The 13,254-nt window shown below is 41.0% G+C and overlaps 1 protein-coding gene across 2 annotated transcripts; it reads left to right on the top strand.

Moving 5' to 3' along the window:
* Positions 1-39: 39 nt before the first annotated feature.
* Lzic (leucine zipper and CTNNBIP1 domain containing) lies at positions 40-12,064 on the top strand. 2 transcript variants are annotated; one of them, XM_042695693.1, is made up of 8 exons: positions 40-139; positions 766-919; positions 3,291-3,399; positions 5,263-5,398; positions 5,805-5,903; positions 8,232-8,327; positions 8,468-8,549; positions 10,721-12,064. In XM_042695693.1, the coding sequence occupies exons 3-8, from the start codon at positions 3,299-3,301 to the stop codon at positions 10,777-10,779; spliced, it is 573 nt and encodes a 190-aa protein (XP_042551627.1). In that variant the 5' UTR covers positions 40-139; positions 766-919; positions 3,291-3,298; the 3' UTR covers positions 10,780-12,064. The 2 variants fall into 2 exon arrangements, with proteins under 2 accessions (XP_042551627.1, XP_042551629.1); XM_042695695.1 differs by lacking the exon at positions 40-139 and having other exon boundaries at positions 700-919.
* Positions 12,065-13,254: the final 1,190 nt, after the last annotated feature.

Raw genomic sequence — 13,254 nt, 5'->3', positions numbered from 1 at the left:
TCCTCCAGGAGCTAGCCGCTACCCGGACGCGGGCGAGGGGAACACCGCGCTCGCATTCTCATTGGTTACTGGAAACCGGAAGTGCCTATGTCCGGCGGAAGTACTCCTCCAGCTCGGTCCGCCCGGCCAGAGATCTCAGGTAGGCGGGGTCCCTGGTTCCAATCTCTGGGCGCTACAGGCGGGTGGGAGGCGGGCCGAGAACCCTGGGGTCTAGAGAAGGTTGGTCCGGTTCTGAGGAGAGAAAACCAAAAGGAATTTAGAGGGAGTTGGGCTCCCGGCCACCGCCAGTGGCAACTGAGGCCTAGTTGAACCCGACCTAAATACGCGAGCTTCAAGTTCCCTGGCGGAGAACGGGCTTGGAGGCGGTGGCTGGAGCCGGGCCCTATCCCGGTGCCGATGGTCTGATACAAACCAAACGCTGCTCACCTCCAGGCAGGGAAAGGTGTGCTTTCCGCCTTCCCTTTACGAGGCTTCTGAGTTTGACAGTTTCTTAAGGCGTGTCCACTTCCTGGCTCGGTTAAGGAAACAAACAAAAAAACCTCAAAAAGGCTGCCGGAGAAGCCGTCCAGGGAGTAAACGTCCTTGTCCTCCTAAAGAATTGAAGGGTAACTGTAACCCCTCTTTATAGTATCTTTACAATAAAAAAAATACTTAAAAAAGGAAAGAAATAAAAAAGAGTTGAAGGGTGTGTTCCAGTTACAGGCTGCTCAAGTGCAAGCTAAGCTGGACTGCCCGTTTATAGCAAATAAAACAGCTTGTTAATAGTTTTCACCTCCAGGCGACTTGAATTTCGAGCCTCTTGTAGTCCTGATGGACAACTTCGCTTTCCTCAAACTGATCACACTTGGAACTTCCAGGGTTGGAGTTTTATGCAATTGAGAGCTGTCGGCACTGCAGAATTCTATGTACTAGGAGACAGGTGAGCATGAATGAGGACTTTCCAGGTACATACAGGGTTTGATAACCATTTCTGTAGTTTAGTTTAAAAAAAAAAAAAAAAGTGCACTGCCTTTATTCAATACCAGGTGGTGCCAGCGAGTTAAATCTTTCTAGGATATCTTCAGGTGACCGCTTTTAAAGTGCCCCTATCTTCTCTGTAATTTATTCAGGATAGCTTTGCCTCTTTTAAGATATGTTAAGGACAGGTGGTGTATCATTGAGAGTGCTTGATTAGCATATGAGTATGAGGACCTGTGTTCAGTCTTTAACCCTTAAAAATAATTGTTTTTGGCTGTATTGAATATTGAATTCAGAGCCTCTTCAGCCATTTTGTTGTTGTTTAAATAGATTTTAAAATCATTGAGCCTTTTTGTACTTGATCCACATTCAAATATTTGTATTAAGTGTTGAGACTAACAGAAGAATTAAACTAAATTTCAGCTCTCAAGAACTTAATCAGGAGAGAAACATAGACAAACAATGAACTGTGATAAAATCATGGACAAACCTAGCATGTGGTTCAGTAAGATGTGCAAGACTATAGGTTCTATCCTCAGTGCTACAATAAAATATTATTATTTTTTTGGCCAGTCTTGGGGCTTGAATTCATGGCCTGGGTACTGTCTGAACTTCTTTTGCTCAAGGCTAGCACTCTACCACTTGAGCCACAGAGCCACTTCCAGCTTTTTCTGTTTATGTGGTACTGAGGAATCAAACTCAGGGCTTCATGCAAGCACCCTATCACTTAAGCCACATCCCCAGCCTCAATAAATTAATTTTTAAAATTGCACAACCCATGGCAAAAATTGATGATAATTGAGAATAAAATATGCAACACAGAAACAATTTTCATTACTTGTCTACCCAATACATTTTTTCTACCCAGGATTGGTAAAGTCCTTCCTCTCAAAGAATGCACCACCTTGTGATGTGATTGAGAGAAAATTAAAGTCCTAAATGGAGAAAGGTGACACATGAACCTAGACTTTGGATGGATTAGAATTTCTACTAGTTGGTAGAAAATGATGGAGGCTCAAAAGAGAAGGGTATTATACATGAGTGTAATCCCAGAAAAGTGGAAATTTTGAATTTGTGGCTAGCCTAGGCTACAAAATGAGACCCTGTCTTACAAAAAAAGTGCATATGTGTATGTGCACGTGTGCACACACGAGGGAGGGGGAAGGAGAGGGAGGGAGAGGGAGATATGAAATGCTGGGAGTAATGGTAGAAGGTGTGCTGGGCAAGCATGGAGGTCCTGGGGTCAGTCTCCATCAACACAAGAAGAAAAATTGTGCAATGTGTTTTGAACATTCAGTGTGGTTAGACTAAGAGAGTAGGGCTGGGAAGGTTGCTCAGTGGTAGAGTGCTTGCCCCTCATGCATGAGGCTCTGGGTTTGAATCCTCAGCACCACATAAGCAGAAAAAGCCAGAAGTGGTGCTGTGGCTCAACTGGTAGAGCACTCAACTGGTAGAGCACTAGCCTTGAGCTGAAGAGCTGAGGGACAGTGCCCAGGCCAGAGTTCAGGCCCCATGACAAAAAAAAAAAAGTTTCTTTGAGTCTAGCCTTAGGCTTACTTCACATAGCTGTCACTCTACTATTGAACTATGCTCCCAGCCCTAAACCAGGAAATTTTAATAATTCCTATGTACTTTTTTTTTTACATTACTAGAGATTGAACTTAGTGTCTCACGCTTATTAGGCAGGCGCTCTACCACCAGAGCCACTCCACCAGCACCCTGACCATTTCTGTATAAATAAGTATATTTGGGTTGGAAGTGGTAGAGCACCAGCCAGTGAGCAAAAATCTCAGATACCAAATTCAAGTCCCAGTCTTAAACAATCAATATGTTCATATTTAAAATTTAATGTGGATCAATAGCAAAGACTTGTAATGAAATTATAAGGCATTTCTGTGGAGTGTTGCTGCAATGAGTTTAAACTTTTATATCCAAACTGAGGCTTTATCTGAATAGCTCTCGTTTCCATATCTGGAATTTAGAAAGAACTTTAAGTTAAACTTAATTTTTTTTCTTTGTCAATCATAGGGCTTGAACTCATTGCCTGGGTGCTATCTCTGAGTCTTTTGCTCAAGGAATAGAGCTCTACCACTTTGAGCCACAGCTCTATTTCTGGTTTTCTGGTGGTTAATTAGAGATAAGAGTCTCATGGACTTTCCTGCTCTGTCTGGCTTTAAATCATGATCTTCATATCTCAGCCTACCGAATAGGTAGGATTACAGGTGTGAGCTACCAGCACCCAGCTAAACTCACTTAATTTAAAATTACATTAATTCATTGAATCTTTTCAAATAACCAAATTAATATCCTATATGTGGCTTATTGTTCTACAGAGATTAAAATGGCTTCCAGAGGAAAGACAGAGACAAGCAAATTAAAGCAGAATTTAGAAGAACAGTTGGATAGACTAATGCAGCAATTACAAGATCTGGAAGAATGCAGGTAATAGTATAATTGTGTGTTATTATGATATAAAATGCTTTTTTTTCTATCGCTAGATTACAAGTTCCATGGACGCAGGCCCAGGTGTAATTTTGCTTTCCTCTGTAGTATTTTTCAGTGTTTTGTCTATTAGAAGTGTAAATTTAGTGCAGGTTTTGGAGTCATAAATCCTGGAATGTGGAAGTCTTTCAGGTAATTACTAAGTGCATGTGAACTTGGCAAAAAGCTTAACCTCCTTGAAGTAGAATTAATAACATTACATTGTCTTTATGTGTCTGTGCCAGTCCTGGGATTTGAACTCAGCACCGGGGTTCTGTCCCTGAGCTTTTTTACTCAAGGCTAGCATTCTGCCACTTGGGGCACAGCTTCTGGCTTTTTTTGTTGCTTAATTGGAAATAAGAGTCTCATGACTTTACTGCTTGGGCTAGTTTTGAATTGCAATCCTCAGATCTCAGTCTTCTGAGTAGCTAGGGTTATAGGTATGAGCCACTGATGCCCAGCTACCTATTTGGTCTTTAATATTTAAACAGCCATGCTTGGTATGAACTCTTGGTGTATACTCAAAGACAGACTGGGCTAAGAGTGTAATTCAGTAGAAGAATGGGTGCTTAGCATGCTAAGGCTTGGGCTCAGTCCCTAGCACTTGAGATAAAAAGAAGTTGCTGGTGCCAGTAGCTCACTCCTGTAACCCTATTTATTCAAGAGGCTGAGATCTGAGGATCATGTTTCCAAGCCAACCTGGAAAGGAAAATCCATGAGACTTTTATCTCCAATTAAGCATCAAAAAATTGTATAAGTGGAGTTGTGGACCAGGTGGTAGAGGACTAGCCTTGAACATTAAAGCTCAGAGACTCAGGAACAGCACCTAGGTCCTGAGTACAAGCCCCAAGACTGGCACCAAAAAAAAAAAAAGAACAAGATTGTTTATTGCATATTTAAGAGCTTTTCTGGAGTATAAATATTGTAAATGAAGTGGAGGACACTATGCTTGGCCCAGCACAGGTGCTCTGTAAGTGGTCGATCACTAAGTAGCAGCTGTTGTAACTTTGTAAATATTTAATAAGTGGCCTGCTTGGTGAATAAAAATAACCTCCTACTCGGATGGCATGTACTGCATTGCTGTTGTTTTGGAGAACACACAAAATCTTCCCTGCCATTAATGATGATGTTAATAACCACAGCTATTTACCTGTTACTATATGTGCCAAGCACTTTCTTTTATCTTATTTAGTGCTCATAGCAACCCTATTAAATAGGTACCATAATTACCCAAAGCTTTTTAGATAAACTGAGGCTTAGCTGTGTTCAGTATCTTGCCCAAGGTTATTCACTGAGAGTTTAAAGAAAAGCTATTGTGTGGTTTTACTGTGCCTTATTTTGGTAGAAGAAAAATGACTAGGGACTGATGGTTTCACTCAGTGGAAGAACTCGTGTTATTGTTCCTGGTCTTGGTTCAATCATCAACAGTCATGTCTGTTAATCTTAACTACTTCAGAGGCTGAGATCTGTGAATCATAGTTGGAAGCCAGTCTGGGCAGGAAAGTTTGTGAAACTCTTACCTCCAATTAACCACCAAAAAGCTGGAAGTGGAGCTGTGCCTCAAATGATAGAGTGCTAGCCTTGAGCGAAAAGAAGCTTAGGGACAGCACCAGGCTCTGAGTCCAAGCTCTAGTACTGGCACAAAAGAGAGAAAAAAAGTAATACTAAAGGAACTACGTCCAAGTGTTAACAACTATTTGGGCACATCTGTCTTTAGCATTATGATGTTTTCTTAAGACATTCTCTCATGTGTAAGTACTAAAATAGCTTTTTTTCACTTGGAAATCTTTATTTTTCTGCATGATTGTATTTACTGTACTTCAGAGAAGAGCTTGATGCAGATGAATATGAAGAAACCAAAAAGGAAACTCTGGAGCAGCTAAGTGAATTTAATGATTCCCTGAAGAAAATTATGTCTGGAAATATGACTTTGGTAGATGAACTAAGTGGAATGCAGCTGGTAAGCACATTTTCGTTATTTTTTTTTTGTCTTCTGTGAAAGAAAATGTAGCTTTGACGGTATAGCTTAGCAGTAGAGTGCTTGCCTAGTGTGTATAAGGCCCAGTGTTCCATTCCCAGCACTGCAAAAGAAAGAACTATTTTATATATATATATATATATATATATATATATATATATATAATTTCTTGATTATTGTCTACCTAGTGCATGAAATAGGATATATGTATCTTTCAAATCTTCATTTTGTTATATATTTGGCCCCAGTGGCATACACAGAAGTAGCAAATGAAAACTGATATTGCAGTTGTTTGATGTCTAAAGACTTATTGAAAAAGATTCATCAGTCTGTTTTTGCAAATCTGATTCTTTGGAATGTTTTTGTTTTTGTCTTCCTGTGTGTCTAGGCTATTCAGGCAGCTATCAGCCAGGCCTTTAAAACTCCAGAGGTCATCAGATTGTTTGCAAAGAAACAACCAGGTCAGCTTCGGACCAGGTTAGCAGAGGTAAAGCTTATTTAAATTGTCCTAATTGTTGTGTGTTTTCCTTCTGTAGCTCAAGAATTTGCTTATTGTGATGGTCTACAGTTTTAAAATTGGCCAGTTGATTTTAGAACTACGGCCTGCAATTTTCTGACAAAATTCATACCATGAGCAATTATAGTTGATAGTAAATGTGGATGTTTAAAGTGTACAGCAGTTTCAATGGTCCCTGAACACTTGTGCTTCGACTCTGGCTTTCTAACTGCATCTAGAGCCCTAATCTGAAATTCCATTGAGAACGCATGAGCACCATTCTCTTAGGCATGTTTGGCCTATTTTCTCTAAGAATTTCAAGCACCTTTATGAACCTCTACAGTTTATAGAATTGAATGTAATTAAGGACTAACAAGTTATTTGCAATGTGGATAATTCAGTAGTGTAATGAGTAAGAGCATAGATTTGAGCCAAGCACTGGTTGGTTATATTTTTTTAGTACTATCTACTTGGAAGCTGAGGTTAGGAGGATCACACATTGACACCAGTCTGGGCAGGAAAGTTTTCAAGACCCCTTTTAAAGCAGTAGCTGCATGCAGTATAGTATACATGCAGTAGAGGACATGCTTAACCAGTGTGAGGTCCTGAGTTCAAACCCATTACTGCAAAAACAAAACAAGACCAAAAACATGGATTTGACTGGATTTGAATCTCTGCTCTGCATGCTGGGATATGTGACTTTTGGGAAGTTATTCAATCTCTTTGTTCCTCCTTGTTTTTTTATTTTGTTTTGTTTTGTTTTTTTTGTCAGTCTTGGGGCTTGAACTCTGGGCCTGGGCACCGTTTGTTAGCTCTTCAGCTCAAGGCTAGCGCTCTACCACTTGAGCAGCAGTGCCACTTCTGGTTTTTCTGAGTGGTTTATTGGAGATAAGAGTCTCATAGACTTTCCTGCCTAAGCTGGCTTTAAACTGCAATCCTCAGATCTTAGCCTCCTGAGTAGCTAGGATTACAGGTGTGAGCCACCAGCACCCGGCAAAAGAGCTCTAATTTTTTTTTTTTTCTGTCCATCGTGGGACGTGAACTCTGGGCCTGAGCTCTATCCCTGAGCTCTGCAGCTCAAGGCTAGTGCTCTACCACTTGAGCCACAGCGCCACTTCTGGCTTTTTCTGCTTATGTGGTGCTGAGGAGTCAAACCCAGGGCCTCATGCATCTACTCTACCACTGAGCCACCTTCCCAGCAACTTGTCTGTCTTTAGAAAGGTGATCATGGTAGACCCTACCTCTTGTAGTTGTTGTGAGGATTTAATGAAGTCATATATGTAAAGCACTTAAAAGCTAGGTACAATAGTGTGCCTATAGTTACAGCTACTTGGAAGGCAGAGGCAGAAAGACCACTTGAGCCCAGAAGTTTGAGGCTAGCCAAGATACCATAGGAGACCCTGTCTCAATAATTAATTATTATGAAAATAAGCTTGGCAATAGTTCAGTAATGGAGCACTTGCCCAGCATGTACAAGGTCCAGAGTTTGATCCACAGCACTGTTATTAATTACTGCACTTCTGGCCTTTTTGGTACTTAGAGATAAGACACTCACGACTTTCCTGCCTGGGTTGTCTTCAAACCATGATCCTCAGATTTCAGCCTCTTAAATAGCGAGAATTACCATTGTAAGCATCTGGTACCCAGGATTAAAAAAATTTGTTAAAACATTTAGAATAGTATTAATGCACTGATTATACATTAGTGTTTCTGGTGAAGAGATGTTATTTAACACAACTTTTAGGAATCTAATGCTAATTATCTCATTCAAATGTGTAGAATGAACTGTAATTAGGGAAAAAAAAAAGTTATAAAGCCAGGTGCTGAGGCTTCTGCCTATAATCCTAGCTACCCATGAGGCTGAGATCTGAGGATTGAGATTCAAAGCCAGCTTCAGCAGAAAAAACATTGACTCTTATCTGTAAATAACCAGCAAAAAACTAGAAGTATAATATGGTTTAACTATAGCGCCACCCTTGATCTAAAAAGCTAAGTGTGAGAGCGTCAAGTCCTGAGTTCAAGCCCCAGTATGGTACAAAAAAAAGTATTAATAATTTCTTGGATTATGGTTTCTTTTCAAAGAAAGCTATTGATCTACTTTCAGTGGAGTTTATAACCAACAGTGATTATGTCCAGCATTATATTTATTAAAATTATACATATTGTTGCTCTCAATGTTCCTTTGGGTTATTTCTATAGTTATACTATTAAATATTATTAATATTATACATGGGTTCTTTAAAAAAGTAGGTCTGAAACACTGATTTTTATGCAGTGTTTTTCCCTTACATATGCCTTGTGTTCATTTATCTATTATAGATGGATAGAGATCTGATGGTAGGAAAACTGGAAAAAGACCTATATACTCAACAGAAAGTGGAGATACTAACGGCTCTCAGGAAACTTGGAGAGAAGGTACTATATTTAATGTATCATACATATGAAACAGTTGGTATTTGTTATAGAACTTCTTGAGCTATGATATAGTTTGTAGCCTGCAGATCTTCTTAAGTATGATTCAAGAAGCCACTTGTGACATTCGAACCCTTTTCTAGCTGACTGCAGATGATGAGACCTTCTTGTCAGTAAATGCTAGTGCTGTCCTGAGCCAGTTTGAGAAAGTCTCAACAGACCTTGGTGAGTGCTCTCATGATTGGTTCTTCCCTTTTCCTTCTTTTGTAAATTTTATTCAATATGCTCATGAAGCAGTAGCTCATTCCTTTCCATTACTGGATAGTATTCCTTTATATAGTATTCTACAGTTTGGTTATATACCTAACATCGATCTATGTTCATGACATTTAAAAAGTAAAAACGGTTGTGAAAGAAATGACCTACTTCGGCTGGGAAGGTGGCTTAGTGGTAGAGTGCTTGCCTTGCATGCCTGAGGCCCTGGGTTCAATTCCTCAGCACCACATAAGCAAAAAGAAAAAAGCCGGAAGTGGCACTGTGGCTCAAGTGGTAGAGCGCTATCCTTGAGCAGAAGAGCTGAGGGACAGCGCCCAGGCCCAGAGTTCAGGCCCCATGACCAGACCCAAAAAAAAAAAAAATAAAGAAAGAAATGACCTACTTCTATGCCTCCTTTTTTAAAAAAGTGTTATAAAGGTGATGTACAGAAGGGTCATCGTCACTTAAGTCAGGTAATGAGTACATTTCTCTCTGGAAGGTGTCACTCCTTACTTTGTTCGCTACTAGTTTTCCCCTCCCATCTCTATCCACAAGTTGTTACAGTTCACTTTTAACATAGTTTCTACTGAGTACCACTGCTGCATTCATTCACCCTATGTCCCTCCATTTTTGGGCTCCCCAAAGGTGGAAAAATGAACCAACAAAACAGAAAAGAAAAAGAAAACAAAGTCCTTGTTTCCATTTTCTGGGTTTCATTTTGATAAATATTACACAATTAGAGGCACAGAAGCATTACACCTTTGTGTTTCTCCCTAAGTGTTTCCTCCTTTAGTCTTAGTCTCATGGTGTGTGAGTTTTTTTTGTTTTTTGTTTTGTTTTGTTTTGTCAGTCATGATGGGGCTTGAACTCTGGGCCCGGCACTGTCCCTCAGCTCTTCAGCTCAAGGAAAGAGCTCTACCACTTGAGTCACAGCACCACTTCTGGTTTTCTGGTGGTTCATTGGAGATAAGAGTCTCATGGCCTTTCCTGCCTGGCTGGCTTTGAATCGTGATCCTCAGATCTCAGCCTCCTGAGTAGCTAGGATTACAGGCATGAACCACCAGTGACCGGCCTAAACACAGCTTTTTTATTGGTGGTACTGGGGTTTGAATCCAGGCAAACTTGATAGGCAAATGCAGTATCATTTGAGCCGTACCTCCAGACCTAATTTCTGTTGTTGTCTTTTTGTTTGTTTGTTTGTTTTTATGGAACTGATGATTGAATCAGAGTCTCATGCGTGCTAAACACATATCACCACCCATCAGCCCCTTGTTGTCATAGATCTAAAAACTGGGCATGTATTGCAGCTTCATAGACAAAGAGCATGGTTGAGATAAACCTTTGAGAGACTCCACAATTACTTTCTTGTGTGTGTTTATATGTGTATGGGCATGTGCCAGTACTGGGGCTTGAACTCAGGGCCTGGCCACTGTCCCTTAAACATTTTTTTTTTTGGGTCCGGTCATGGCGCCTGTATTCTGGGCCTGGGCGCTGTCCCTTAGCTCTTCAGCTCAAGGCTAGCATTCTACCACTTGAGCCACAGTGCCACTTCCGGCTTTTTTCTTTTTGCTTATGTGGTGCTGAGGAATAGAACCCAGGGTCTCATGCATGCAAGGCAAGTGCTCTACCACTGAGCCACCTTCCTAGCCCCTAATTCTGATTTTTTTTTAAATTGTGAAAATACTGTACAGAGGGGTTACAATTACATGGGTAAGATAATGAGTACATTTCTTTTTTTTTTTTTTTTTTTGGGTCCGGTCGTGGGGCCTGAACGCTGGGCTGGGCGCTGTCCCTCAGCTCTTCAGCTCAAGGCTAGCGCTCTACCACTGGAGCCACAGCGCCACTTCCGGCTTTTTCATTTTGCTTATGTGGTGCTGAGGAATCGAACCCAGGGCCTCAGGCACGCGAGGCAAGTGCTCTACCACTGAGCCACCTTCCCAGCCCCTGAGTACATTTCTTAACAACATTGTAGCCTCCTCCTTTGTTTCCCCTTCCCATCCCTTCCCATCCTCCCCCTGCCTCCCTACTAATTCTGATTTTTGTTTCAATATCTATACCTAGAATTAACCTACCTTTACTTAGAATTGTACATGCATTTGAAAAAAAAAAAAAAAAAAAACTTACTATGTTTTTTTCCTTAGGCTCTGGAGACAAAGTCCTTGCTCTGGCCAGTTTTGAGATGGAAAAAGCCCAAAAGTAACAAATATGGGAGCTGGTACACTGAACACATTCCTCCTGTAAATGGTGGTGTGTTCTGAGGATTCTGAGTCACTGCAAAGAAACAGATACTCTGAAAGCACATTTGCATCTTGGGACTAGGTAACATGGAGACAGACGTACTATGGCTGCTCTTTATGGTCTTCCTCACCTCTCTCTGTGCAGGGCTCCTTGCTGAGTGACGCTGGACCTAAGACTCATTGGACTTGATTCATTATGATTTGTTTGCTCAACAGAGAACATAGACTTCTGCCTCTACTAAAGCTCTTTGGCTTTGGGGAGAGGGATATAGGTTTGGTTTTGGAGGTCTCTTCCCATTTATTTGGGGAATAATTTTTTTGGAGGGAGGTGGGCAGGAGTGTCTCACTCTGTAGCCTAAAGTGGCTTCAAACTCACTGTGTAGCCCATGCCAGCCTAAATCGGTGACAGTGAAGCCTCAGCCTCCCAAGCACTGGGTTCTGCCCAGGCTTTTTGGTTTTAAGTGCTGATAGGTAATAAAAAGATGTGAGTTATTGATTCTTTTCCATTCATAACTGATTTCTATCAGCAACTTCACTAGCCCTCCTGTTGCTCATAGTTTCAGAGCATCAGTGATGTTAGAAATCATTTTAATACAAACAAGGAACGATTTAGAAAGAGCAAGTGATTTGCTGAAGACACATCAGACAGAGCTTGGAACAAGGACAAGACTCATGGGTCCTTACAGTTTATTACCCCCTGAGTTCTCTCTCTTTCTCTCTCCCGCTTGGTACCATTTTTGAAAAATAATGAACTTGTACTTGTGCAAGTTAGTGTCTATGAAAACTGAGTCCTAACCCAGCATTGACTGGGCACTAAGAGACTATTCCCTAGCCTGTGAGCCCTGCCATGAATGGGGCCCTTGTGTCTCTGAATTTCTAACTTGGAACAATGAGATCCCTGTTGAGAATCTCCTGAAGTAACTTAACCTCTTGTGCTGTTTCACTGTGGAAGCAATAGGAAGTGGCAGTTCAGGCCCTCCCAGAATGACCTCCTGCCAGACTCAGAGGGTGGCAACAGTGAGCTGCATCTGTTCTTCAGTTTGTGGAGAAGCATAAAATAAGTTATGAGGAAAAACAAGCTTCTCTCCAGAGTGTTGACATCTCTGTACATGATGTATGTTCAGACCTGTCCCTGTGCATGTACATTGGTTTTTTCCTAGGGTTTGGTCATTCTGTCTTCCAAAATGTGTTTCTCAGTATTCTTTCTTTACACTTTATACAAATTAAAAACATTTTTGATGCTTCTTATATACTTAAATTCTATTAGGTGCTTTGCCAACTGGACAGATTAGGGGACCTGAACTATATTAATGCCTTATTTGGAATAGTTACGGTTCTTGTTTTTTGTTGAGACAGGATCTCTCTATGTGACCCAGGCTGGCCTTAAACTCCTGGGCTTAAGCAATCCTCCTGCTTCAGCCTTACAAGAGGCTGTAAGTACAGGCACACCACTGTGTCTAGCTGATGGGTTCTATATATATATTAGCTTGTGATAATCAAAAACAAACATAATTTGTGACAAACCAAGAAAAAGCAGCCCGGCGCCGGTGGCTCACACCTGTAATCCTAGCTACTTAGGAGGCTAAAATTTGAGGATCACAGTTCAAAGCCAGCCAGGGAAGGAAAGTCCACGAGACTCTTTTCTCCAATAAACTACCAGAAAACCAGAAGTGGTGCTATGGCTCAAGTGGTAGAGCGCTAGTCTTGAGCTGAAGAGCTGAAGGACAGCATCAGGCCCAGATTTCAAGCCCCATGACCACCAAAAAAAAAAAAAGAAGAAAAAAAAAGCAGATTGCCTGCTATCATCCAGGGCTTTGCAGGTATTTACCATAATTTCATTTTTCTTGATTTTTAACTGGTAATGGAATTTACATTAATGTAAAACGTACTATTAAGTAGATAGTTGAGTGGCAGTTGGTACATTCACCTGCTGCCTATAGTTCCAAAACATTCCTTTTACCTTCCAACTAAGCAATTATTTCCTTTTCCCAGCCCTCCAGAAACCAGAAATTTACTGTTTCTGTATTTGAGCTATATGATATAAATGGAATAATATGATATGTAACCTTGCTGTGTGTCTAACTTCTTCCACTTAGCACAATATTTTCAGAGTTAATCCACATTGTAGCATGTTTCAATACTTGATACTTAGGGAGTTTGTATATTTTGTTTCATTTTTATTTCTTTTTATTTTTTATTTTTTTTGGATCCAGTCGTGGGCCTGAACTCTGGGCCTGGGCGCTATCCCTCAGCTCTTCAGCTCAAGGCTAGCGTTCTACCACTTGAGCCACAGCGCCACTTCCGGCTTTTTTTTTCTGCTTATGTGGTGCTGAGGAATCGAACCCAGGGCCTCATGCATACAAGGCAAGCGTTCTACCACTGAGCCACCTTCCCAGCCCCCTTGTTTCATTTTTATTTGCACTGGTACTGGGGGTTGA

This window comes from Dipodomys spectabilis, unplaced genomic scaffold (genome assembly GCF_019054845.1).
Source record: "Dipodomys spectabilis isolate Male_0828 unplaced genomic scaffold, ASM1905484v1 ptg000188l, whole genome shotgun sequence".
NCBI lineage: Eukaryota > Metazoa > Chordata > Mammalia > Rodentia > Heteromyidae > Dipodomys > Dipodomys spectabilis.
The sequence above is the reverse complement of the archived record's forward strand: the minus strand, read 5'-3'. Positions and strand labels throughout refer to the sequence as shown.

Excerpts from the sequence above, each read along its gene's own strand:
- Lzic (XM_042695693.1), top strand. The coding sequence starts at position 3,299 with ATGGCTTCCAGAGGAAAGACAGAGACAAGCAAATTAAAGCAGAATTTA. Across the intron at positions 8,328-8,467 it reads TCAGGAAACTTGGAGAGAAG|CTGACTGCAGATGATGAGAC; the intron begins GTACTATATTTA and ends ACCCTTTTCTAG. Across the intron at positions 8,550-10,720 it reads GAAAGTCTCAACAGACCTTG|GCTCTGGAGACAAAGTCCTT; the intron begins GTGAGTGCTCTC and ends TTTTTTCCTTAG.